General features: G+C 41.0%; 1 protein-coding gene and 1 long non-coding RNA gene across 2 annotated transcripts; one reads left to right on the plus strand and one right to left on the minus strand.

Moving 5' to 3' along the window:
• Nucleotides 1-6,117: 6,117 nt before the first annotated feature.
• LOC116220689 (ribonuclease inhibitor-like) lies at nucleotides 6,118-13,757 on the minus strand. The gene is made up of 4 exons (XM_031568635.2): nucleotides 13,738-13,757; nucleotides 11,139-11,312; nucleotides 10,800-10,846; nucleotides 6,118-6,951 (listed from the first exon to the last, which is right to left on the minus strand). Exons 1-4 carry the CDS (start codon nucleotides 13,755-13,757, stop codon nucleotides 6,887-6,889), a joined length of 306 nt encoding a protein of 101 aa, XP_031424495.1. The 3' UTR covers nucleotides 6,118-6,886.
• A 5,320-nt stretch (nucleotides 13,758-19,077) lies between these two features.
• On the plus strand, nucleotides 19,078-22,792 carry LOC116220725. The gene is made up of 5 exons (XR_004163818.2): nucleotides 19,078-19,138; nucleotides 20,164-20,323; nucleotides 21,663-21,670; nucleotides 21,762-21,853; nucleotides 21,947-22,792. It is a non-coding gene; the product is annotated as an uncharacterized LOC116220725 (long non-coding RNA).
• Nucleotides 22,793-24,751: the final 1,959 nt, after the last annotated feature.

The following is a 24,751-nucleotide window of genomic DNA, read 5'->3' on the forward strand; positions in this document are numbered from 1 at the left end:
TCCTTAGCACTATGGTGCGTCTTCAGATGTTTAATCAAATTGCTTGTGTTAAACAAAGTACTTTCCTTTCCGCCCCTCGACACCGTAGCAGTGCAGATCTTAGGGCTGTTATATGGTACTCCGTACTTCAGGTTTACGGACACATGGGAAGGGCCTACACATAGATGGAACGCCCTGGAACGCCCTCTCTGTCGTCTCCGGGGCCCTCGGAGAGCTCTCCCGTGCACCGTTGAAATTCCTGTCGATCCGTCATGCCGTGCTGTACAGCGACGGATACCCCTTGGCCGTGATTGGTCCGCTACGACATCATTTCCAAACGACATAATTTCCGGAATCTCACATTTCTGTACCTCGCGTTTCCTGTTTCATTCCCTATATCACAATACCGCCATGTTTAAAATCCACAAAAAAAACTTAAGAAGATGGAGATCACCAACACCGAAGAGCGCATTGCTGAAGAGGTACGCAAATATCCTCACCTCTTCAACACATCGATAAAAGACTATAAAGATGCGCGAATGACGGCAAATTCGTGGCGATCAATATCTGCAGCGGTAGAGCTGGACCCTAAAGACTGCGCAACGCGATGGAGGAGGTTGCGGGACAAGTTCGTGAGGGCCAAGAGGACTTTTAAAAGCAGAAGTGGCGATGCAGGAGGGAAGAAGATGCCTGCCATCCTAACGTTTCTGTCGTGGTTGGACCCGTTCATCAAACATCGGGAGACGTCCTCTAACTACGACCATAAGGTAAATATTTCTCGGTTTCTGAACAGCCTCTTTGTGCTCGCGGTAGCAGTGTAATCAGAGTGAGGGAGCCACACTGCAGATAGAAATTGTCGTTGTATGCTTCAACATTTTGCAAAACGGAATACAGGATAAACTGGTGAATGAGACTGCATTGTAGATGTTATGCAATCGCTAAAAGACCAAAATGAACGCAGCTAGTAAGCCAAAAGCTTCAGAGAGCACAGGTTTTTATTGCTCTTAAGCTTGACTTCTCTCCCTTGTACGTCGCTTTGGACAAAAGCATCTGCTAAATGACTAAATGTAAATGCAGATGCAATTTTCATATTGATAACAGAGCAACTGCCTACACTGTGCCTTACTCCTGTCGTCGTCATTTATCTTAAAATGAGCCCAAATCGCCGTTAAGGCAGCACAACGGAATTGCTAATCGCTAACGAGATGCTAGCAGCTAAATTTAGCGAAACCTGTATACTGAAATACTTTGACACTATGACAAACTTTCCTAACACAGTCAAACATCAAGCAAATGCAACACAAGACGGCAAAAAAGCTACTTACTAGTCTGGCAGAGAGTGGTAGGACAATAAATCACATTTTGTGTCAGCATAGCCCGGCCAGTTTGATGCAGTGAAATACTGATGAGTGGTATCGGTGCTTGGTATCGGCAATTCAAAAACGAGTACGAGTATTTTAACGAAGTATCGGCACCGATACCGATACCAGTATCGGTGCATCCCTAGTAATTAGGATACAAAAAAAGCGCACTTAAGCACTTTAGTTTAAAAACTTTACAGTTCGATGCACAGAAAAGTCGGCCTGGAGACAGGGGCTGTGGGTGCAGCTCTCTCAAGCTCTTCAGCTTCGCCCCGGCCCAGTTTACCGGCTTCGTTCACCCCGTCCACCCCTCCAGCCTCCATGATGCCACCATCTCCTCTGTCCCGCTCAGGAAAAGAAAGGGGGAGCAGGATGACATCTTCAACCGTGAAAGGATATTGGATTTGGAGGAGCGCAGACGGGCTGTGTTATCAATCGAGAGCATGACGGCGCCAGATGAATATGCCAGATTTGGCCAGACTGTGGGGGACCTGGCGAGGTCAGCGTTGCCAGAGATGCGGCGTACTGGGATGGTCAAGGTGTTGAACATTATGGTTATGATGCAGGGCGTAGAAGACTTAGGCACTTTACAAATAGTTTTTTGTTATTAATAGTTAATTTGTATTTTGCACATTGTATTTTATTATTAATAGTTGGTTTGTATTTTGCACTGTTCTTGTACTGTACTGTTCTTGTACTTTTGCACTGTTACTTATTTTGCACATTATTTGTTTTTTCACTTATTTTGCACCTTGCCCTTTTCTTCTTTTGCACATTACTTGTACTTTTCTTCTTTTATTACTTATTTTGCAACTTAAAACTTAACTTAATAAAACACCAAATAAGTATTGAAACAGTTGGATTTTTTATTCACATGCCTGATCGTCATGGTCAGTTCATGAGGTCGTTATCAGGCCATCCAGGTTCAATTGTGCCTGTGACTACTCGCATCAATTCATGTCTCACACCTATATTAAAAAAAAAAACAAAAAAAAACACTTGACTGCGACTGTCTGGAGAGAACGCGCTAATTCACCGAACAAATACTTTCATATTCATTTTCCACCACTTGTTAGTCATGTCATCCATTCATATCGATGTGAATCAATCAATACTAATAAAACTTAAACTGTGATGCGTTTTTGTTTCATTTTGCAATTTATTTACTGTATAATTCACGATAGCAGGTGCCTGAAAACAACGTTTTTTTCCATTGTCCCGCTGCAATTAATACGCCGACATCAGGCTTATTAATACAATACTTAATAGGCTAACAATACAATATTTCTTTGTTTGAGTGTGGTTGTTTAGTGCAATGGGGGTATATGATTGTTACGGGAAAATCTCCTGTTCATTGTTCACTTTGAGAAACGCTGTCGTAGGGGGGAATTGACAGGGTGGTTTGATAGAATGGAGCCCGGTCCGCTCATATACAAAAGCTTACATTAACGTGAAGTGGAGTTAACTTGCTGCCAACACCATTCTGGCGGTGACATGCTTTGCAACACACGCAACCCTTTAGGAACCATGAATTGAAACGAGTACATCCGTCGACACAACTGTGTGAAAAGCCGCAGCCGCAGTTGCAGAAGCATGCTGGCACCTTTAGATTGGCCCAAATGGTCTGATCACCTACAGACCCCTACATCAATGGGGTTTGTGTGCTGTGGGTACTCATGTGTTTAACCAAATTGTTTCCGACACCTTTCACCCCCTGCCAAGACTAATCAATCCTTAACTGTGTCTGTGAACCATCAGATGGTGACAGGGAAGGCAGAGAACCTATGTAAGTTATATTTCAGTCAAAAATGACAAGGGTCAAATTCAAATCAAATAATACAGTGTACATCAATCATATTGGACATCATCAATCATATTGGATATTTAGTAAATGACATTTACTACTCACGGACCCTGGCTCCAGGGAAGCAGTGAACCTTGCAGGGACCGCCTGGTGAAGGGGGGGGGGGGATGTAGACATCTCTGACCATGGAGCTGCCAATGACCAGGGGGAGGTTGATGAGTCAAGCGGGAGATGTCGTCGAGAGTGGAGGCTGTGTGGAGGGCCGGGGATGGGAGGCATTCGCATCCGTTGAATTTATGGATTTTTGTTACCTACGATGTCGTGGTGAAGTAGTCAAACGTTAAGCTTTAGCTGGTGTTGGCTTGCTAGGCTTGCGTAGGCTCGCTGAAATGCTAGCTGGTCAGAGTCAGAATTAGGACAGGTTGTGTTCATGTAGGGATGGCTTGTACAAACTCCGAGCTCACAGGAAGAAGCATAAACATACAATTCTTCTTCTGCCTTCTGTTTAAAAGAACGACAGCGCCTTCGGCTTACTTGTGAGTTCAGTTGGCAGTTGTAGTTATTGTAGGCGGTCCTTCCAACGCTAAAGGTTTTGACAAGAGTGTTTGTTTTTTTTACCTTTATCGAGAATGAGAGTTGGAGGTTTAAATGATAGTCCAGTTGAGTAGTTTCGGATGATGAATGCGTTGATCAAGAACCAGAGTTGGAGGTTTAATCCAGCAGAGTTTTTTTTAGAAGATTTTGAAAACGGTATCAAATCCTGATGATGAATGTGTTGATCAAGAACGAGAGTCGGAAATTTAAATGATAATCCAGCAGAGTATTTAAAAAGACGGTATCAAATCGCGAGGCAGACAAGTAATCGAGTAATAGGCAGGTTCCAGCAATTATAACAAACAGGAAATGACGTATCAATTAACCTACGTCTTGATGATGATGATTCTTACCCAAATGTTTCCTTTATTTTTCACTTTTTGATGATACTTTATTATTGCTGGGAATATCTAGTGATGGCAATTTGTTGTTTAAATTTCTTACAAACTTTGGACGTGCCAACACCACCAAAGATATAGTTTGTACTGGCAACATGTAGGGTATTTGACTCAAAGTGTTGTCAATTTTGACAGGTGTTTTCATACAGAAGTTGTTCATATTCTTCATTCTGTCGAACTGCGTAACGATGCTTAACCAGGCTTGGGGAGTAACGGAATACATGGAAAGGCGTTATGTAATTAGGATACAAAAAAGGGTAACTGTATTCCGGTACAGTTACAAAATAAAGACGTCATTAGATTACAGATACTTTTAGCAAAAATGGGATTATTAACAGGATTACAAATAGATTTAAAAATGCAGAACATTATACTACCATCCACATGCGCACTTTACAACACGTCACGAGAAGACAACAGAGAAAACTACAAGTCTATGACCTCGAGTTCAAAAAATGCTTTCTCTGGTTGTAAAAATATCGACACTATTTTGTCCTCGAAGCTGAAAGTGGGAAGAACATAACAGTGCAGTGCATCTTATGGCTCCCCGCGGTGAAAATACTATCGTTGTCCAGGGACTCTGCGTCAAATTTCATGAAGCATTCACAGGCAAGACCAACACAGACATCCAGTTAGCTAAGGTTAAAGTTGGTTAGCTAACCTGTTAGTATTGCTTGCCTACTAACGTAATGAAAAAGGGGGACTGTGATAACTGGAATGATCGTGTTATAAAACACAAACCCCTGACCGAAATATGTTCGGGCAGTTAATTGAAGTTTCAGCGTGATGTGTGACTGAGTAACATCTGTTTATTAACAAAGCAAGTTTGGCTACATGTACGTTAAATGCGCACCTTTACCGCGACTATCACTTAAACAACATTCAAACAGCATATTTAAACTATGCTACTATAGGCCTACTATACTACTCTGTAGGTCCGCCCTATATTTTCACTTGGAACCCGTAGGCCTACTGTCAGTATTTACTTTAAGAATTTCTTCCCTTTGACAGTTCAGAAAGTGGACATTTGATTCATTAAAAATACTGTGGATGTTCTAAATCTGTGCAGATTTTATTTTTTACTAGCCTATGCTTTGTAAACTGTGGTGTTGTGCACTTTCAATGTAGGTCTGTAGGCTGAATTTTCATAATGGCAAGCAGATTTGTCTTTAAAAAACACTGAGCAGAGGGCAGGTTTAATTCTTGAAACTTGGTTTCCTCATTTTCTTTTCTAAGGTTACAGTGTGCTGTTGACTTAGAGAATACGCTTGAGTGAAAGCCATCTTATGATGATGCGAAGTCAGACACGGAGTGAAGGGTTTAAGTAAAGAGGTGACAGGTGTGCGTGATTAGTACTGCGGTGATTGTGAATGAGACAGAGTTGCGTGAGTTGAAGTCGAAGGGGGCGTGGCAGGAGCAGAGTTCAGCGCTGGCTGACATGCACACAGAAAAAAAACCACAACCACACGGCGCTCATGCCCATTTCCCTTCAGGGCAACATACAGACTTCATACAGAAGTTGTCCATATTCTTCATTCTGTCAAACTGCGTAAAGATGATTAACTCGGAGGCTCCTTAACCCGTAGCCCTCTGCTGGGTACGTATTTTATCAGATTGTTTGATTTTCGGCTTTGTGAAATCACACTTTCAACTGAGATGTTGTCTAGGAGAAGGAAAATATAATTGAAATAATAAGAATAACGCGCTGTAGATGTGTACTATAATGTATGGCTAAACAGTCTTATTACTCCTCAAGTGTAATTGAGGGTATGGGGAAAAAAAAACTCCGTTTACCTGCTTAGTTCTTTTTCAGTGGTGAATCGTGATTCGGTCCCTGATGTAACCAAGATGAGATTAAAGTACTAGCTGTTACAGTATGGGCTGCATAGTTGCTAGGAAATATTTTGGCTGAAAACATTTCTGCACCAAATGCTTTTTACTTATCTTTTAGATGGATGGTGATTCTCACCCAAATGTTTCCTTTGTGTTTCACTTTTTGATGATACTCTATTCTTTTTTATTGCTAAGAATATCTAGTGATGGCAATTCGTTGTTAACTTCGCTTCTGCGTCTCAAGTGTTTGGTTACATTTTTTACAAACTTTGGATGTGCCAACACCACCAAAGATATAGTTTGTGCTAGCAACATATAGTGGTATTTGTGTGTAATTCTAGTTGGATTTACACACAAAAAATACAAATTTCTCTGATTTTAAAGCTAGTATACTTTAATCAGTCTTATACTAACTTTGTTACTTTAAGGAGGCCTATTCAATCTCACACAGGGACACACTATTATCACTGTGAAAATCGTAGATAAACCCGATTCCTGTATAGAGGGGCTCTGTGAATCTACAATGAAATGTGTGCAGGTGGATAAGTGTGTCAGAGCAGACACTGTAGAAGGACAGTTTGCTGGTCGGCCAGTCCAGATACTCCTACTCGTGTAGAGGTGCACCCAGGCGATTCAATCATGATCATGTCATTATTGTGGTAAGCAGTCATAGGCGAAAATATCAACTAGGCGACGAAGTCGCTCCGCAGCGCCCAGTGCTTCTCGTTGTGTCCGAGGCGTCCCCCTCCCCCTTGCCTTTCAATGTCTTTGTAAGTCATGCCTAGATAAACACAGAAGCCACGACACTCAGCTTCCCTGGAGCAGCGGCCTTAGAAACCATCTGTGGACAGAACATGCTCGACCGTCGCAAACCTCCCTGAATGGGACGGGTAGTCGTATTCCTCAAACCCACAACTTCACCCTTCGGACGAGTAGAGCTGCTTGTCCATGGTGTTGGTGTCCAGTGTGAGCTCACAGGCATCTGCCGATGGGGAAAGAGGTTGGACAGGGAGGCATATTGAACATTTCAACATATAGGCCGTAACATGAACACTGTTTTCGTTTCAACCCGCTCCACAGGCGCGCATCTACACAATCTTTAGCTCATAAAAAAGAACGGGTCGTGCTTAGCTACCAAAAAAAAGTTCGTCGCTGACTTTCCAGTCAATTTTTGGTGCGTCTATGTTTTATGCCGAACTAGTTTCTTCAGAGCGCACAAGGATCTTGGTCGCGAGTGCTGGCACTTTTCGACACGTGATCGTTCTACACCAATGAGGTAGCTGCTTTTTGTCAACAGAATGGCAAGATGGCGGCTCCCGTGGTTAGATTCAACGTTACCGATAAAGAGGAAAACACCCGAACATCCTCAAAAGTGGGCTAAATGGATTCTAAATAGTGCTGTATACATAGCCGCGTCCCATAAGAACAATGAGGCAAATATACGATAATGTTATGCTTATGTTAAGTCATTTAGATCAAGTTTGACATACCTGGGAATACACCTTACTGACGATCTAACATGGACTGTGAACACCCAGCACACACTAAAGAAATCAAGGCAAAGACTGTACTTCCTACGTCAGCTGAGGAAGTTCATAGCATCAGCACCCATCAGCTGTGTGTCCTGACAGCATCATCACTTGGTATGGGAACTGTACAGCCTGTGACTGCAGTGCCGCATCATCAGAGCACCTCTCCCTATTCTGCAGGAGACCTACAAGAGAAGACTACGTACCAGGGCCCAACGTATTGTAAAGGACTCCTAACATCCTGACCATGGACTTTTCAAAACACTGAGGTCAGGCAAACCTCTCTGCTGCTACAAGACCAGAACAGAGAGACTGAGGAGGAGCTTCTTTCCTCAAGCATTCCGTATCCTGAACACACAATGACTACATGCTTTACGTTAGTATTTCTATGTATGTGACAAATAAACCTCCTTCCTTGTATCAATAAAAGGCAGTAATTGTACTTATACCAATGACCATTTGTTCGTTCGTTCATTCATTCATTCATTCATTCATTCATTAATTCTTCCACAAATGAAAACAACACTGATGAACCATAAAAACAATCTTTATGAAAAATATGAAATATGATATATAAAACTGTACAAAACTAAATAAGAAATAACAGATTAAGGACACTCAGTCCTCACTGTCAGTGTCAGGAGAGTTATCTTCCAGTTCCTCAGTTTCTTTTGTGTTGGCACAATTACAGCAACGACATAAGTCTGTGTAACACAGTCCTGCAGAAAAACAGGAACATCTTCCTGTCTCACAGGCACCTTTGCAGCCGCAGTGTATCACATGCAAAACACTGTCAGGGGCCGGATTTCTGGTCATCCAGGTGCAAGGTCCCATCCTCTATTTGCCAACCACATTCAGCAGGTGATGGAGCACTTATATTTTGTTTGCTGATGACACCTTGGTAATGTCAATGATACGTGTCCTGTTGCCAGTCCCTGTGAAAACATATAAACTGCATGGCAAATCTGTCTGCACACTTACAGCAATGACTGCCACATCAGTGTCAGAGCTCTTATAATGACAGCTTTATGCTCCCGTGCAGCATGTTGTGCATGTAAAAACAACAACAGGTCTTCAACAACACGAACAGACTGTACACCCTCCTTAACAGTCACACAGTGACATTGATTTGTATGTGCGATGTACAAGCAGAGGTTTTTGCCCACTATTGTAAGGTCTGCATTTTTCCATGCAACATACAGGAATTCGGCAAGTGCTTCCTTATTTGTTCCTTCTGAGAGAAACTTTTTCCATTGGGTTGGGGTCCTCTGATCCGGGTCAAAGATTTGTATGCGTTGTGACCCTGCATCAGCTCTACGTGACCGTTCTAGGTTTTTGATACTGATGGGGGAAATCACGAGTCAGCCTCTTCTTCAACATATCCTGTCTGCAACACAACAAAACAGTGACAATTAAGAGTCACAGGAGTATCATGAAAAGCAGAGAGTGGTGGAGGTGGTACAAGACATTACAGGCTAGAACCTATCTGCCATACAGCACATTTAACACCAAAGATGCCCAAGAAAGGCACACAACATCACTAACCACACCACACGCACACACGCGCACACACACACACACACACACACACATCAGCTATTCTCCTTGTTGCCAACTGGTACATGTCTGTGCAAACAGCAAGACTTAAAAACAGTTTCTCAGGCCTGTCACACAAATGTTGTGTAAAGCTGGACTTGCACATGACAAATAATAAGACTTGAGAGAAAAATGCATTGCAGTTACCTGTAGTTTGAAGCATCAAGACCTTCATTTGCTTTCACCAGTTCAATGAGGGCCTTCCTCAGCTGGCCCATTCTCAGCACCTCTTGGTTGACAAGCAGCCTTTGGCGAATGATCCTCTCACAGAATATCTTATAGCCGACATCAAACGTGGGCTCATTCCTAGAACACATATGAATGAGAAGGAAAGAAATGAATAAGTGTTGTGATTGTGTGCACATACAACAGAATGCAGATTGAATGTTTACTTATATAATGTTAAGTTAGTAGCTCCTTGAAATGCAATATAATAAATAACTTACTGTTCTTTCTCTGGTTTTTCAGGCCTCGTCAAAAACCTGGTGTACTGATTATAACAGCCTTTGTGGTACTGCACCTCCAGAGCCACACAGTCTTTGTCTTTTATATGCAAAAGAATACTTTGGTCATCCTTCAACTCTGCAGCTTTCTGCAATTGGCCTTAACAAAACAAAAAGGATAACTCAATGAGTTCTCACACATAATTGTACCTTTCAGTCACTCAACCACAGTGTGTGTGTGTGTGTTTACCTGCTGTTCATGTTTCAGCCTTTGACTGAGGATCCCTTTGTCGTTTGCCTGCTCGGTTGATGAACTTCTCCTTTTTTGGCAAATTATGCACAGGGCAGGAAGAACGGGGCCAGAGCCTGCGATTGGCAGCCCTGACCTGGATCGCAGTTTCTTTGTTGGACTCGTGGCCCTAGAAGTCGATGGAATGGCCTCGTGGTCTTCCGTCGCTTCTTGTCTCTCACGTGCGAGACGTCTTTCCACCTCTGCGATGGATTTTTTGTCCGTAAATCTACGGTAGCATGTGTGATGGAAACCAGCATCCTCGGGTATATTTTCAAACTCCACATCAACACAGTGTTTGAAGTTCTCAGCCATGTGTCGAGACTCACCCTCCAACCCGAGCCACGTTTGTAGGCTTGTCCTGTATGTATTCCATCGTGTAGTGGTGAAATAATGTACCTCCTCGTGCTTGACTGAAGTAATATGCATAAAACAATGTTAGTTTTTTGATTTATTAAGACATTCCGGTGTATTTTCTTCGTCTTCCGTACTGCTCGACGAAGGCATGGTGGACGCCATCTTGCAACTCTGTTGACAAAAAGCAGCTACCTTATTGGTGTAGCATGATCACGTGTCGAAAAGTGCCAGCACTCGCGACCAAGATCCTTGTGCGCTCTGAAGAAACTAGTTCGGCATAAAACATAGACGCACCAAAAATTGACTGGAAAGTCAGCGACGAACTTTTTTTTGGTAGCTAAGCACGACTCGTTCTTTTTTATGAGCTAAAGATTGTGTAGATGCGCGCCTGTGGAGCGGGATTCGTTTTCTAAAGGACTTTTCGTGGTTCATGTTGCGGCCTAATAGAAGGGATAAGGCTAGATGGTTTGGGACGGTCTCTACACACAGTTAGGAACAGGATGATTACCAGAAGAGCACTCAGAGAGCACAGACCAAATGCCATATGTTGTAATGTATAGTACAACATTAGGGAAAGTAAATTTGTGTATATATATTCTGATGATTAATAACTTACATTTCCTGAGTCCTGACTTCATCCAGCACTCTGCATTGTTGTCCACACTATAGGGGAAAAAATAGTGTGTGTTTGTGTGTGTGTGTGTGTGTGTGTGTGTGTGTGTGTAATAATCTGAATGTTTATGTAGATTCAATTCAAAAGTGCATTTCAGCAGTTACCTTTATTAAAGATAGTAGATATTGGTGTATTGACTGTAATGGTCAAACACAGCAATTCAAAGATAAACTATTCACTATTCACTACACTATTCATAATTCTCTCTCCCTCTCTCACTCTTTCTGTGTCTCTCTTTCTTTCCTTCCCTCCTTCCCACCATTCTGATCCAGCACTACTCACTTGAGTGTCTCCAGTTTGCAGTCTGGGTCATCCTTTTTCTCAGTCAGGAGTCTGACTCCTGTCTCTCCTTGGTGATTGTAGCTCACGTCCAGCTCTCTCAGGTAGGAGGGGTTAGCACTCAGGGCAGAAGCCAGATTCTCACAGCCTTTCTCAGTCACACCACAGAACGACAACCTGCAGGAGGAGAGGAGCTGTCATTCTCCCACACTATCTCTATATCTATGTGTGTGTGTGTGCAGGGCCTGCTCAAGTTCATGCTGAATGACCTGCATCCTGGCCAGTCACCAGCCGGGCATAAACAAGAGGGGATGATTGGTAAGACATTAACTAGAAACTGCTTTCAGGCAGGCCAGATTCCAAATAACTAATTTAACAATGCTCCCAAACTGAACAAAACTCTGTGTTCGCCATTTTCGTGGGTTCTTTAATCAGAAATAGGGAAATCATTACACTCAATCCATTCAAACGCTTCAGAAAACAAGTGGTATACAGTGTAATCCATGTTTGGCTGGCATTTTTCCCCAAACACAATTCAATGTAGGCTACTTAAAGGCCTAAATCTGACCTAAAAGAAGTTCTATATTATAATATGCTTGCTGAGTCAGCATATTGGTCATTTATACGCATAACACACCATAAGACACTACATAATTGAATCATAAAATTCCAAAGAATAGTTAACAAACATTTTAACCCAATGCCATCTTGGCATCTTGCACTTTGAAGGGAAGCCTGCTAAGCTTGCTGGAGGAGGTATTGGTCTCCAGTACTTTAGATTACGGGAATCCGTACAATCATTTTAGTGGTAATTGGCTATTTGCATACTAAAGACAAATGATTATAGAAAAAGACATATATAAACCATGAAAGTTTCCAAAAGAATGGAACAAACATTTGTATCCACCATCTTGGAGCTTGCAGGAAAGCCACCTACTTGGGAAAGTGTGCTGACATCCCATGGTGCCTGAATAGTTTAAAGCAGGCTGTTGGTCATCTCCTTTCTATGAATTACAAAGACAAGTGCAATATTCTGTCAGAAGTCATTGTTAATTTGAATGCAAGAAAAGAAAAAATCTAACCATTTAAACCATGACCATTGTTATTTAAACAATTTTTTAATTCGTTAATCAAAATTCAAAGACATCAAATCAAGATAACAAACTTTTTCATCTGCTGCCATTTTGCCATTGTGGAGCTTGTCGAGAAGCATGCCCACATCCAAGGGCGCTTCTATGGTTCTATGGAGTCTTGGTTTCCCCCACTTTCTAGCTACAAACTGATTTGGGTTTTGTCAGAGGTAGCTTGTACATATTATATCCTAGAAGACTGGATTTGTTATTGTCCTTATTGCAAATGCAATGTTTTTTTTTTGTCAATGTAGGCTCGATGTTTATGTAAAATCCCCCCATGCTTTTGATAATCAATGGCATGTTTCAGTTGGGAATTAATTAGCCCACCTGGTATAAAAGGTGTTTTTTTTGCTATTAAAACTAGCGTGCGTGCGTGCGTGCGAATATAGGCATTACATATGGTCTTGGAACAGTACCTCAGGAGCGCATGTTGCTTTGTAGTGGCAAAAGGCAAGGTACCGGTATGTGATTTTCATTGTCTAAGTTTGAGTACAGTGATGCAACAATTATGCTGGAAGTTACATATTGACCTATCAACTATTCCTAAGGAATGATCTCAGTTTCTCTTATTTCCTTGGACTTTTTTTTATACTGTAAGCCAAAAACATCTGTATGACCAGTGTAGAATATGTAATTATGGTGTATTGTGGACTTACAGAAAATTTCACTCTGCATATTGCCACATTATTCATTCAGTACATGGGCAAAGGCAACGTGTCGTCTTTATTCAACTGATTCAGTGGTGGACAAACTCCCCCACCTCTCAGAATATAACATTATGTTCTGTTTACCTAAGCAGCCCACTACAGAAACTACAATAGCTGTAGCAGACATGCCTTCATCAGACCAATTCAACAGTGCTGACTGTCCTGTCCATGTCAGGACTACTACTGGTGTAAAACAGGAGTCCTCCATCCACAAGAAGTCTTTCAATGGATGTTCCATTTCCCGTTTAACAGAAAAAAATACAGGGAATGAATGATGGGGCAACACCATTGTAAGAACATTGACAGTTGTGCAACAAACATACAGTGACTCATGACTGACATTGCCCCCACATAGGATTGACCTGAACATCCTTGTCACAGGTATTTCAAGCTGGCTGCTGCTTTGCTTTTTGTCTTTCAGACCACGGCATTCCTATTTAATATATATATATATAATAATAATAATCTTGACCCCAATGGCACATAAGAAAGGTTAAACAAATGAGTCATCTGATAGGGTAGATATGGCCAAGTTCATAAGTTTTTTTTTTTTTTTTTTGGGACAGCATCGTGCAAAATAGTGGAGCACTAAAAAGAAAAACAACGTCTGAAGACCAATTCAAAAAAAATACTAAACTGAGGGGTATTTTCAAGGCTGCCGAAAAAATTCATCTATTTAACAAAGACCCAGAGTTTGGCGCGGCTGAAACGACTGTAACGGGATTAACGGTAGCCATGTCCCAGCCACCACGAAAACCTCACCTGTTGTTGCAGCGGCACATCGCGCTAACATTACCTATAGCTCGGACCCTGCATGCTGGGATAACATTCATGAGAATATAAGGACATACTGAGTGGAAAATCGAATTGGATTTTGCCAGCCTCATAAAGGACGTATTTGTCAGTGGAACTAGGAAGAACAACTTCTAAAGGTAGGAATAACAAGGGAAAACAAAGGGTAAGGAAAACAATCAACCCTTGATCGCACCAGATTAAAGATAAAACACAAATAGGCTAAAGCACAAAAAGCGACCTCATAGTGGCAGTTGTGAGATTTCGTGATGGCACAGCAACTGAAATCAACCGAAACCTGAGCTATAGGTTAAACCACAGGTGCTTATGACATCAATGGGTCTCAAGAAGCCACGTTAACTCTTCCGCAACATGTGAGTTTGAAACCGTGTTAACGCAGATAAACTAACGAAAGATCCCTATCTTCTCCAATTTTGGTGGTTATTATGGAGAACGACAGGTCTCCTTTCTCCGGTTATGATTGGTCAGCTGTCAAAAAAAGCGCTTGACCTATTCTGCCTGAGGAGTTGATCTTTTTTCCAGATGAAAAGGATGCCTTGAGTTGCAGAAAAAGAAAATAAACAATTTTTGAAAACGGCCTATTCCACAGGAATATTATGTTAAACAGACGCTGACTGAACGTTACATGTGGACACTGACTATCGTCACAGTGAGCAACATTTGCACGTGTTGAACGTTTGTGAAGTGGTGCCCCGTCTCAGACACGTTCTTATGCTAAACAAGACAAGACGTTTCATTTACTTATTTTGCTGGACGTTTTTACTTACCTTTTTAAAACTTTCAAAAGAGGGTGACATAAGAGATATCCGGGCTGTAATAGACTTGCTGCCCTCAGTCATCGACATATCTGTCCTATTATCTTTATGACCCACAGCCAAAAGGTGGCGATAAAGGACTATGCATAGCATGGCGATACGAATACTAGCCATACATGGCTTAAGTGGTTTGAATGTGGGTGAGCATAGTTATGTGCCGTTGTAAGCATATTAACTCTAGAGGATGAATTGAGAAAAGTATAATATGAAATGGTTCGTGTTTCATGCTCATTGTCTTGAACTGTTTTGAGGAAGCGTGCAATGTCCAGTTGGCATCTCAATGGCCAGGTGAGATTTAGTAAAAGACCACTTGATTCACTTTATTTTGTGATTTATTTTATTTTATTCATAGTGCTCAAAACGTGGTCATGTAAACGCCATTTTTTTTAACAGACCAGCCTGTTAGGACACTGGATGATGAGTGGAAACAAAGCAGGAGGAAGGATAGGACAAAAGAGTGCACTGGATAAAGAAACATGTACGAATACACCAGTTCTTTCAATAAGACAGAAAATAGTTTTGATGTAACTGCACCCGCAAGGCCTTGTCTATGAGTGGAAGTTGTAAAACAATTCGATTCTTAATGCAAATTGTAGAAGCTACAATTCAGGCAGGGTTTTCTGATTCCCATTATCTCTGCTGTTGATTTTTCTGATTTTAAACCTCTGTTGCCAAAGCCTTATTTTTTCAAGGAAGTGTCCAGTGCGTGTGTAGTCCCGCCTGTGGCCGCCCCCCTGTGTGGCCATTACAAAGTCGCACTCATAAATCAGACTTCAAACCCCGGTGTACCAATCCCAATCCTAATCCCTGTCATTTGTTAATATCTAGAAGTTTCTTGTGTGTGTATGTGACAGATACAGCCATGTTCTGGGGCAGTGGTGTGTCTAGGAAGATGTGAATGGCCTCCTCTTGCAATTGTATCTCTTCGTCTCAAGCAATGCTAATTGTATGTCTACCCTCTGCATTTTCAGTGAAGATCAAAGACGCCATAATGCTTGACGCAGTGGCCGTTGTGCACGCGAACTGTGATGTCAACACAGTTCCATCAGAGAGTTTGACTCACTGCACTCTTCTCCTTAACGATGGGTGAAGCAGCAAAGAGGAGGTAATGTGCGGAATAGAGCACAGTTTAACTGTCATATAATATATTTCACTGTATCACCAATATTCATTTGTGTTTCTGGTTAGTGTTTGTGTTTATTGCTAGTCGCCAGCAACACTTACCTGTTTATTTCCAGGAGTTTTCAGGAGGCAAAGACATTATGTGTGAAGTTTTGATCCTCAGGAAAACCACACAAACTGGCTTACCAGCATTGTTCAACAAATACATTAAACAAAAGAACAGGTTTATACACTATCAAAACAAATAGTTGCGTGCAAGAGAGCAGGGAATCAAACATCTGACACAAGTTAGCAATACAAGCATTGATTCATCTTAAGTGGCTGTCCATGTTATGAATGTGATGGCCGTACCGCACACACCAGGTTGCAAAAATTGGGAGGTGTGTGACCAGCCGAAACGGAACCAAAGGGCACCAAATGCCAGCCGAAATGAGCTGCGGGCAAGAATGGCAACAGTGAGCATAAACCTTTCTCAACTCCATCTTGCTTTGTGTCCCTAATTTCCACTTGCAAACTAATGCCGTCAGTTTCCCATTTTTTCTCATACAGGCCCTTGCTATGTCCCCATTCTTTCCGCACACACGACAGGGAAAAAAAGCATTGGTGAGTTTGGAATCATGCTGGGCAGTCTGGGCCTTTTCATTTTGACTGCTGGGAGATGCCACAACAGGACACTGCTTGCTGCAGCCTCTCGAAGAAGCCTTTGATTCCTTTATTGGCGAACTCTCTGGAGACAGCAGCAGGTATGGAGCTTGTTTAGTCGATGATGTTACAAACTACAAGAAAATAAAAAATCGTTGTTGGTTGGTGCAGTGGAAAATATTTTTGTTTAGACCACACTTACAGATACAGACATGATTAACTCTTTCTCTATTAGTCCATGTCAATGAAGTAAAAAGGGCATGAGTGCAATGTTGTAAAACAAACCTTGCGCACATACCACCCCCCTGTGGCTAACGCGGTCTGTATTTCATATACCACTGTCACTTTTCATAGGTTTCACAGTGTGTTTCACAGTTCGCTTCTTGCACTAACACTGAATCATTTTTTATGTGATGACTTATTTTGCTTTTGTAAGCCAATACTTTCAAGATCAGTCAATAAATATTGTTGGTTTTGACTTATGTTACCCCTTCTTTATTATGTTACTGGACATATCATGTGTCCTGTTAAGCTATGTTACATCATACAACATTTGAGACACGTGGATAATGAAAAAGTGGGATAATTTAATGTGGAGCCACATCATGTTTGCTTATGAAGGCTCCTGGATGCAACTTTCATCCATAGCTTTCCACCTGTAACTTGCTACTCTAGCTATGTAGCAAGAGAGGACATATTACTGTTGTGTGCTGCCAATAGTGGACAAAAAGGTATTGCTGTATGAGTTAATCAGCTAACTTAATGTACCTACTGAATGGGTCGCCTTAATCATTATAAAAAAAAAATTGCCCCCCCTGAGAAGTTTTTCAGGAGCCGCCACTGGACTTGAGTAAAAAGGTATCTCATAAAATGACTACTTGAGTGGTGAGTGACAGACAGGTCAGCTCACCTTACACCAGACGATCGTGATGATGGGATGTGATTGTTGTTTATTTACATCATGGATGACATTCGTTTATTCCTGACTGATCATTTAATTCAAGTCTGACGAATTGGACTACTTATTCCCAGAGACTTTTAAAAGGGGTTTAACCTCTTAAAACAAACATTTTATTTTTTTTAAAAGCCTGCCAGGACCTGTTAACTTCAAGGATATCCTAGATTGATTAATTGCGCTAACCCATAACACAGGTGTGCTCCTGCTCCCTTGCTTACAAAGAAATATGTAGGCATAATGTGCCACTCTTCCAATAAACTTTCATGTCAATTCCATCTTTAGCTACATCTACTGCTAAGTACTTGGACTGTGCTCTAGATCAGTAGGGTTTCACTGTTCGGCCAGGATCTTTCCTTTGGTGTTTGTGCGCTCACGATTTTCTGTAAAAAAATTAAAGAATCTAATGCCAGGTTCGTACAGTCATGTAAAATCTAGAAAAGTCATGGAATTTAAATAGCAATTTCCAGGCCTGGAGAAGTTTTGGAAAAGTAAATAAAGCCAGAACATTTTAGAAAAGTCACAAATACCTGTATATTAGAGTAACCTATATGTTGTTCAGTTAAGATCAACAGAGAATGTTAATATCAAGCTGCACAGGCACCTTTTCCGAGGAGACTATAACATCAGCTAGATAATTGGCTATCATTTCATGCAAATAGAACTCTCCCATTTAAACCATTTAAGGTTATTAAAAAGTCTCCCTAGCTAGCTAGTTAGCCAGCATAGCAACTAGTCCCCCCTCCCCTTTGCCCTTACAGTACAATAGGGTAATGAAAGGCACAAGCAAAGGAGCTGTTCTCTATTTCAGTGTCCCTTCCCAGTAACAAAGGTCTTAACTTGGCTTTCTCTTTTCTGACTGTGTTTTCATTCATGGATTTACCATCTCTTGCTGCTATTCAAGATCCAGATGGTCACTTCACCCATCTTTTATAAGTTTACTTCACTCGTCTCACTAGCATTTCCTAAAGAGTTGACATTGATGACTCAAACCTGAAACAGTTTGAAGGTCGCTTGATTGATCTTGAACTAAGTATAATCATTGATTAACCAAGAGTTAGAAATAGTCTCACTGGTGCCAGCTCCTTTCCCAAAGGGCTCTGATAGGAGCTCTCGGAAGTTGGCCAACATTTGTCCAATTATTGACTTCTTCCCTCACTCACAGACAACTCTCTCTGTCTACTCTTCTTTATTTGTTGACTGTGGCATTCAGTGACAAATGTTTGGAGTGGAAAGGTTAAGGAACAAAAGCGGCTTCACTGAAGTGATAGGCCACACATGTCCACAGAATAGGACCACCAAGTGCAGAGTCAAATACAGAAATAAAGAGCTGTGCTGTTTTCCCTTATGTTTTCTGTGGGAGAACCCCATCCTCACAGAACACCTTCCAAATGCCGTGTAAAGCTGATCAGCCGCCCACCTGACTAATGCTGTACTGGTTCAGTGGGGGCAAATCTGCTGTCAGAATTGTATGTAATTGTAGATGCCAACTTCACTCATCCATGACTCAATCAAATCTCGAGGTGCATTTCAGCCAAGTACTACCTAATCCCACACCACCAAATAGAAAATTTATAGTGAAGTTGTACCTTTATTATTGTTGAGGTAAAATGAGCATTATCAGGCTTAATTTCAGTACCTCATTACATCAGCTAACTTTAAAAACTGCAAGTCCCAGAAAGCACCACTATAAGGCCAGTGCAGGCTGCTCATTATTTTAAGTTGGAACACCTGTGAAAGGTCTCTCAGCAAACATCTCAGCAGAGAGAGAGGCAAACAAAGGATTCTACTCGTGGTACAACCAAATAAGCCACTGGTACTGTAACTTATTGTTTTGATTATTTGTTGTTGGAAGTGCTGCTATAGTCATTGATGGTTGATAAGGGTAGGATGAATTGTTTGATTTGTATAAAACTAACAACCAAGCAGCACACAGCATACAGGCAGCATGCATATGAGTTTGCTGCATACATATGAGTTTGGCTTTTTGTTTGAGTGTATTTTGTTGATTGTTCAATTTATAATGATGTTTTGAAGTGCTTTTCTTAAAAACACCAATGCTGCATACAGTTTGCAGTCATTGAACAGTCTCAAGTCATTAGTTGGGATTGTTTCAGCAATTCCAACCGTTGTAAGCCTTGGTACTGAAATAGTTTGAAGTTTATTTGCATTTTTGTATAACTTAAAGATCAATCTGAGTTGGAAGGAGTTGTCCCGTGCGTCCTTTGGGTTACCAGGCCATTTCAAGTTGGGCCAGAGTTAAGAAAGAACCTAGGAACTTGACAATTATTCTTCCGTCAAAGCATAGAATCAGTGAGGAGCTCCAGGGGAAACTAAATAAGATGGACGAATGTCTCTGCACTATAGTTTTAGCTTTAGCTGTTTAGGGACATTGGGCTCATTCTGCCCAGTTTATGACCCTATTCCTTCAGAGACATGCAGAAAGAGAACTGCATCACTTCTGTCTTTCCCAGTAGGGCTGTGCATGGAGCAGCTTAAAAGTCCCAAACATTTGTGTCGGTCAATGCAGCCAAGAGAGGCTTTTAACTTTTAGAGTTAAAGGTTTGAAATTAAACCCATTTTATGCACATTTGATTGTGGAAATGGTTTGTAATGGTTTCATTAAGTATTTAATGAAATATTTTGCTATTTCCCTTTTCAACTGCATGGGTTGGTTGAAACAATAGTGATGTACAAAATGTATATATTTTGTGTGTACAAAAATGCTCAAAGGAAAAATATAGATTTAATTTAATCATTGTAAAATTCGTTTACTCTACTCTAAAGACAAGCATTTTCCTAATTTTGTCATGATCAGCAACTGTGTTTTGTTATTGGTAGGGCTGAGCCGGACAAATATGGTCTAGGGATTGGCCATTTACCCAGCCATCTGTCTCCCTTTACTATGGTGTCCCGGGGCTCGCAGGACAAACACTTGGTGCCAAGGATCAGGTGGTGTAGGCACAGAGGACAGGCAAAAAGACTCAAGACAGACTGACAGGTTAATGGCACTGCCCTATCTACCCTGAGCATTCCCTACACAATCCCATCAAGAAGCACTGGTTTCCTCTTGATCGGTCGTACAAGAAACAAAACAATCCTGTACTATCCAGAAATGTATAATTCTGACATGAAAGGATTTATTTTACTTTGTGTTTTAGAATTCACATTATTTTACATTATTTGTCCTGAAATAATTTGGAATATTACCAAATTGACACATGAATGCTGAATATTACTGTACTTCCAAGCCTTAAACTAATTCTTGCTAATAACCCTTTCAAGAAACGAGGCAGTGCACTCGGGTCCATGCAACCAATGCTAATCACTTAGGCCAAGCTTTCATCCCCAGATATTTTCATGAAATAGCTGCTTCTAACCCTACATTTTATAGCTTTCTCAATCGTTCATAAGGCACCTTTGAGTTATTGGTGCAACGGTTCAAATACACCCCTGTGAAGCAATAGGTTATGGAGATACAATTGGGTGTTCCAATCCACTGTTGAATTTAATCAAGTGCAACTGAATCAAGCCAGCAAGATCTAGTTGCAGAACATTCTGATTGCATTGCATTTTGGTCGACAGTTGTATCTGTTATATGTAGTTGGTAAGGTTACATATGTGGAGCTCTTCAAGGGTGCTGAAGGAAAATCAAGGGTAAGTGATGTAGACAACCTGCTGCTCGGGTAGCTTGACGTCTCATGCGATGTACATGTGAATTGTTCTTAAACTAGAAGGGAATTGAGGTTAGAGCCCATCACTGTTGGTGGCTTTGTAGAGGTTTGTTGAGTCCTTTCTCACAAATCTGACTGGAAAACTAATCTGAAATTCATACCACAAAAGCACATTCAGCTGTTCTCAATTGGTGGTTTTCAAGAGAGGTGGTTCCAATCTGTCAATGGCAATCAGAGATGGTGGGAATTGTTAGCAGGTGTAAAATTGATTGAGGATTGTCATCAAATCTGGCATTTGTCTTTGAAAAACACTCATAACATTAGGTGTAATAAAACAAAGTACCTCCTTGGTAATTTTTTGCAATTCATAGCTTTTATGTGAACTTAAAGAAGTTAACACGGTATTTCTCATTTCTCATTATTTCATGCCCATTTCAATGCTAACTATCCCTTTTCATAGACTATCCTCAAAGGTTAACTATGTGAATTGTCACAAATCAATTTAAAATGATGTACTTGTTACTAATTAAATTGTTATATTTACAATCATGCTACTCAAAATCTAATGATATTGTTTGGTTGTGTCTTCCATTTCTAACTATTTACCACTTATGTCCCTCTGGATTGATGCCATGCTGTTTGGATCATCACATGCCTCACCCCTAGGGTTTTGGGTAAGATTCTATTATCTATTCTGTCAGGGACATGTCAGAGGCTGGGCTGACATTTGCTGCAGTGGTTTAATCGATGCTGATCTCCCTGCAGTGTTGTTGAGTTTAAAGATGAGGAATTTGTGAAGAAAGCAATTGAGGTCATGAACAAACACGATCTGAATGGCAGACCGCTCAATATCAAAGGTGTGTACCATACTATGATGGGGTTTCTGTAGATAGCAAAAGGGTCTTCCTTAGCAGGGATCTCACCTCCATGTTGCTACCAATGTGTTTCAGGATCCTGATGGTGAGCACGCTTGGCCGGTGCTGCAGCGCTGTTCCCGGGAGGACGGGGTGGAGAAGGCGGTCCAGGAATGATGAACCTGCCTCCTGCCATCGCCAACAATCCCAACATCCCACCTGAGATCATAAATGGCCTTCAGGGGGTTGGTGTAAGATTAGAATCAGGTACATGGCAAATGCCAGCTTCAGAGCTAAACGTTTTCAAATGTTGCGAACCGTCTCTTTACATGACAATGACGAGATCTTGAACAACCTTGTGTAACCACACTCAGATGGCAGCCACAGCGGTCAGTCACAATGTTTCTCTTGGGTTCACTGAGGCATTGCTTATACACCACCTCACTCATATTTCTCAAGATATTTTGTTGATTTAAATGCCATATGCTCAATGTATTAATTAACAAAACATGCATAATTCCTTGAATATTTTCTCTTATGAAGCCTTCACCAAAATAATGACCTTCACCATTGCTTCACATACTACAGAGTGAAGTATTTAGTTCAGATGCTGTCTGCCCATGTTGTGTAAATAGACGCACCTCCCTGACAAGTTGCAGTTCATCCATCAAGCCAATGTTTATATAAATATCGTATACATATGGTAAGATCAGAGGGGGCAAATTAATGTCTGACTGACTTATTCAATGCAACTCATTCTATTTCTTTTTTTCCAGTGTTTCCCCACAGTAATTACTGGGATCAATTGATTCTCATGACTTGTTTTATGGCCAGTTTTAGCTAAATGAGGTTTTGCTTCTGTGAATGTTTGGTAGTGCACCACAGGAATTACCGGGAGGGTTACAGCACTAATGGATGTCAAGATTTCTCTATGAATTGATATTCCTTAAACTGCTGCTGTGTTAGAACATTATAATTACTTTTAAAAATAAATCTGTGCTTGGTTATTATATAATATAATATTCCTTGGGGCTATACTAGGATTTTTTGAGACTGACATTACCTTCGTAATTCAGAACTGCAAACCCTGAGCAAAACTGTTCTTTGTCATTTCATAGACTTCAGCCCTTAGAATGATGCAGAATACTCATAGTGATATGTGGAAATCATGCTGATTCACTCATGCATGGCCAGCACCTCCATATAGGCAAACTACGCAGTTGCCTAAGGCAGAAGCTTAATGGCAAAATGACAGAGGAAAGATCTATTGGCAAGAGAAGGATTGCTAATCTGTGTTATCTAAAGCCACCCCTCCCTCCAATAACCGTTTCCTTCCTCTCCCAAACTGTGGAGTGCTAATAGTCTGCCTGTCAATGTATAGCCTGGCTCCACAAGGTGATGAGTTACAGCAGGTGATCCAGGTCCTTTTTGCTTCAGGCCCCTTTTTTGGGGTAAGACAAACTAGAGGTTTACCATTGACCTCAATGCAAAGAATCAATAATAGTTACACTGATTTGAACTAGTCAACGTGTCAAACTCTAATAATATACAAATACAATCTGCATTTAGGTGGTGTTGTACAGTTAGCTTGCTAAACTGGCAGGCAAACTATGTGTAAAAAATGCTGTCACCGGAATATCATACACAAAAGTTCCATAATATTAGTTGTCAGTTTGTGACATTCATTTTAGACAACTTAGCAAGATAGCAAGGAATTTAATGTTTGTCTGCATCCCACTGAAGCACACATAATTCTCAACAAAACCATATTTTGTGCCCTTTGTACAAGATTTCCACTTTTTAAAGTAGGTATTTGTAGGTATATCATTATTCATTTCTAGGGGACTGAACCCATGTGCTGTTGATGATGGTTTCCCTGAGATGATTTTTAGTGCGGTCTCATCATGTTATCTTTTCAGACCTTAGTGGGTATAACGGGAGTATTTATCTGTCACATTTATGGACATGACCAAAGACCATCCAAATGGATTTGAAGATTCCATTTGTATCAGGTTATATACCAAACTGCTGTTCTAATTTACTGCTGCATAAGAGGGTTGTGTGAAGCTCCGTATGAAAACAGTGTATTTTCCTTAAAAACAAAAAACACACACACACGACTTCAATTGATGCTATCATAAAATTGTTCTGTGCTCTAAAGCATGAGCTGGTAGATTATTAGAAGAAGGGATTTAGAACAATGTACTTTGTGTTCATTGTAGTACATGCTTATCTGTGGCCATCCCATCCTATGGGTTATGATGAAGCCATAATCCTGCCCTATCTACACCGATGCAGGTTATGTCTAGAAGCTAAGGTAGCAGGGTTTGTATATGTTTGTTTTACTTGCTCTGTGTAAAAACTGAATATACATATAAGGTAATATGGGGGAATATATTTGCATGTTACTGCTATTGGAAGAATATGCTGGGCTAAAGCAACAGACGACCTGCACTTCTCAATCCAATCCATTTCTCAAAAGCAGACAGCTGAGACGGCCCCCTGTCTAGAGACAGTAGCCATCTCAAAACCTGGGCAGGGAAAAAATGATAGAGAAAAGAAAAAGCTTTTCAAAAGAGCTTGATGGATGGGTCCATGTGGAGTCTAAATCCCATCCAGCCATCTCCACTTCCTGTCAACGGATTCCTTTGGGAAACTAAACCAAGAAGAAAGTGACTCAGAAACCCCCTCCCTTTTTTTATTGGGCAGTTTTAACCTCTTCCTCTACACAATCACTTGCAGCACATACATTCACGCACATACGTTTTACTTTGGTTACATTTAGATAATGTCATGTAACAAAGTATGATATGGCATGATGTTTACCTAACTACTCCTGACTGATAACTCGTATGATATGATCTTATTGTTTATTTTTGCAACTAATAATATCTTAGTTTA

This window comes from Clupea harengus, chromosome 6, assembly GCF_900700415.2.
Source record: "Clupea harengus chromosome 6, Ch_v2.0.2, whole genome shotgun sequence".
Taxonomy (NCBI): domain Eukaryota; kingdom Metazoa; phylum Chordata; class Actinopteri; order Clupeiformes; family Clupeidae; genus Clupea; species Clupea harengus.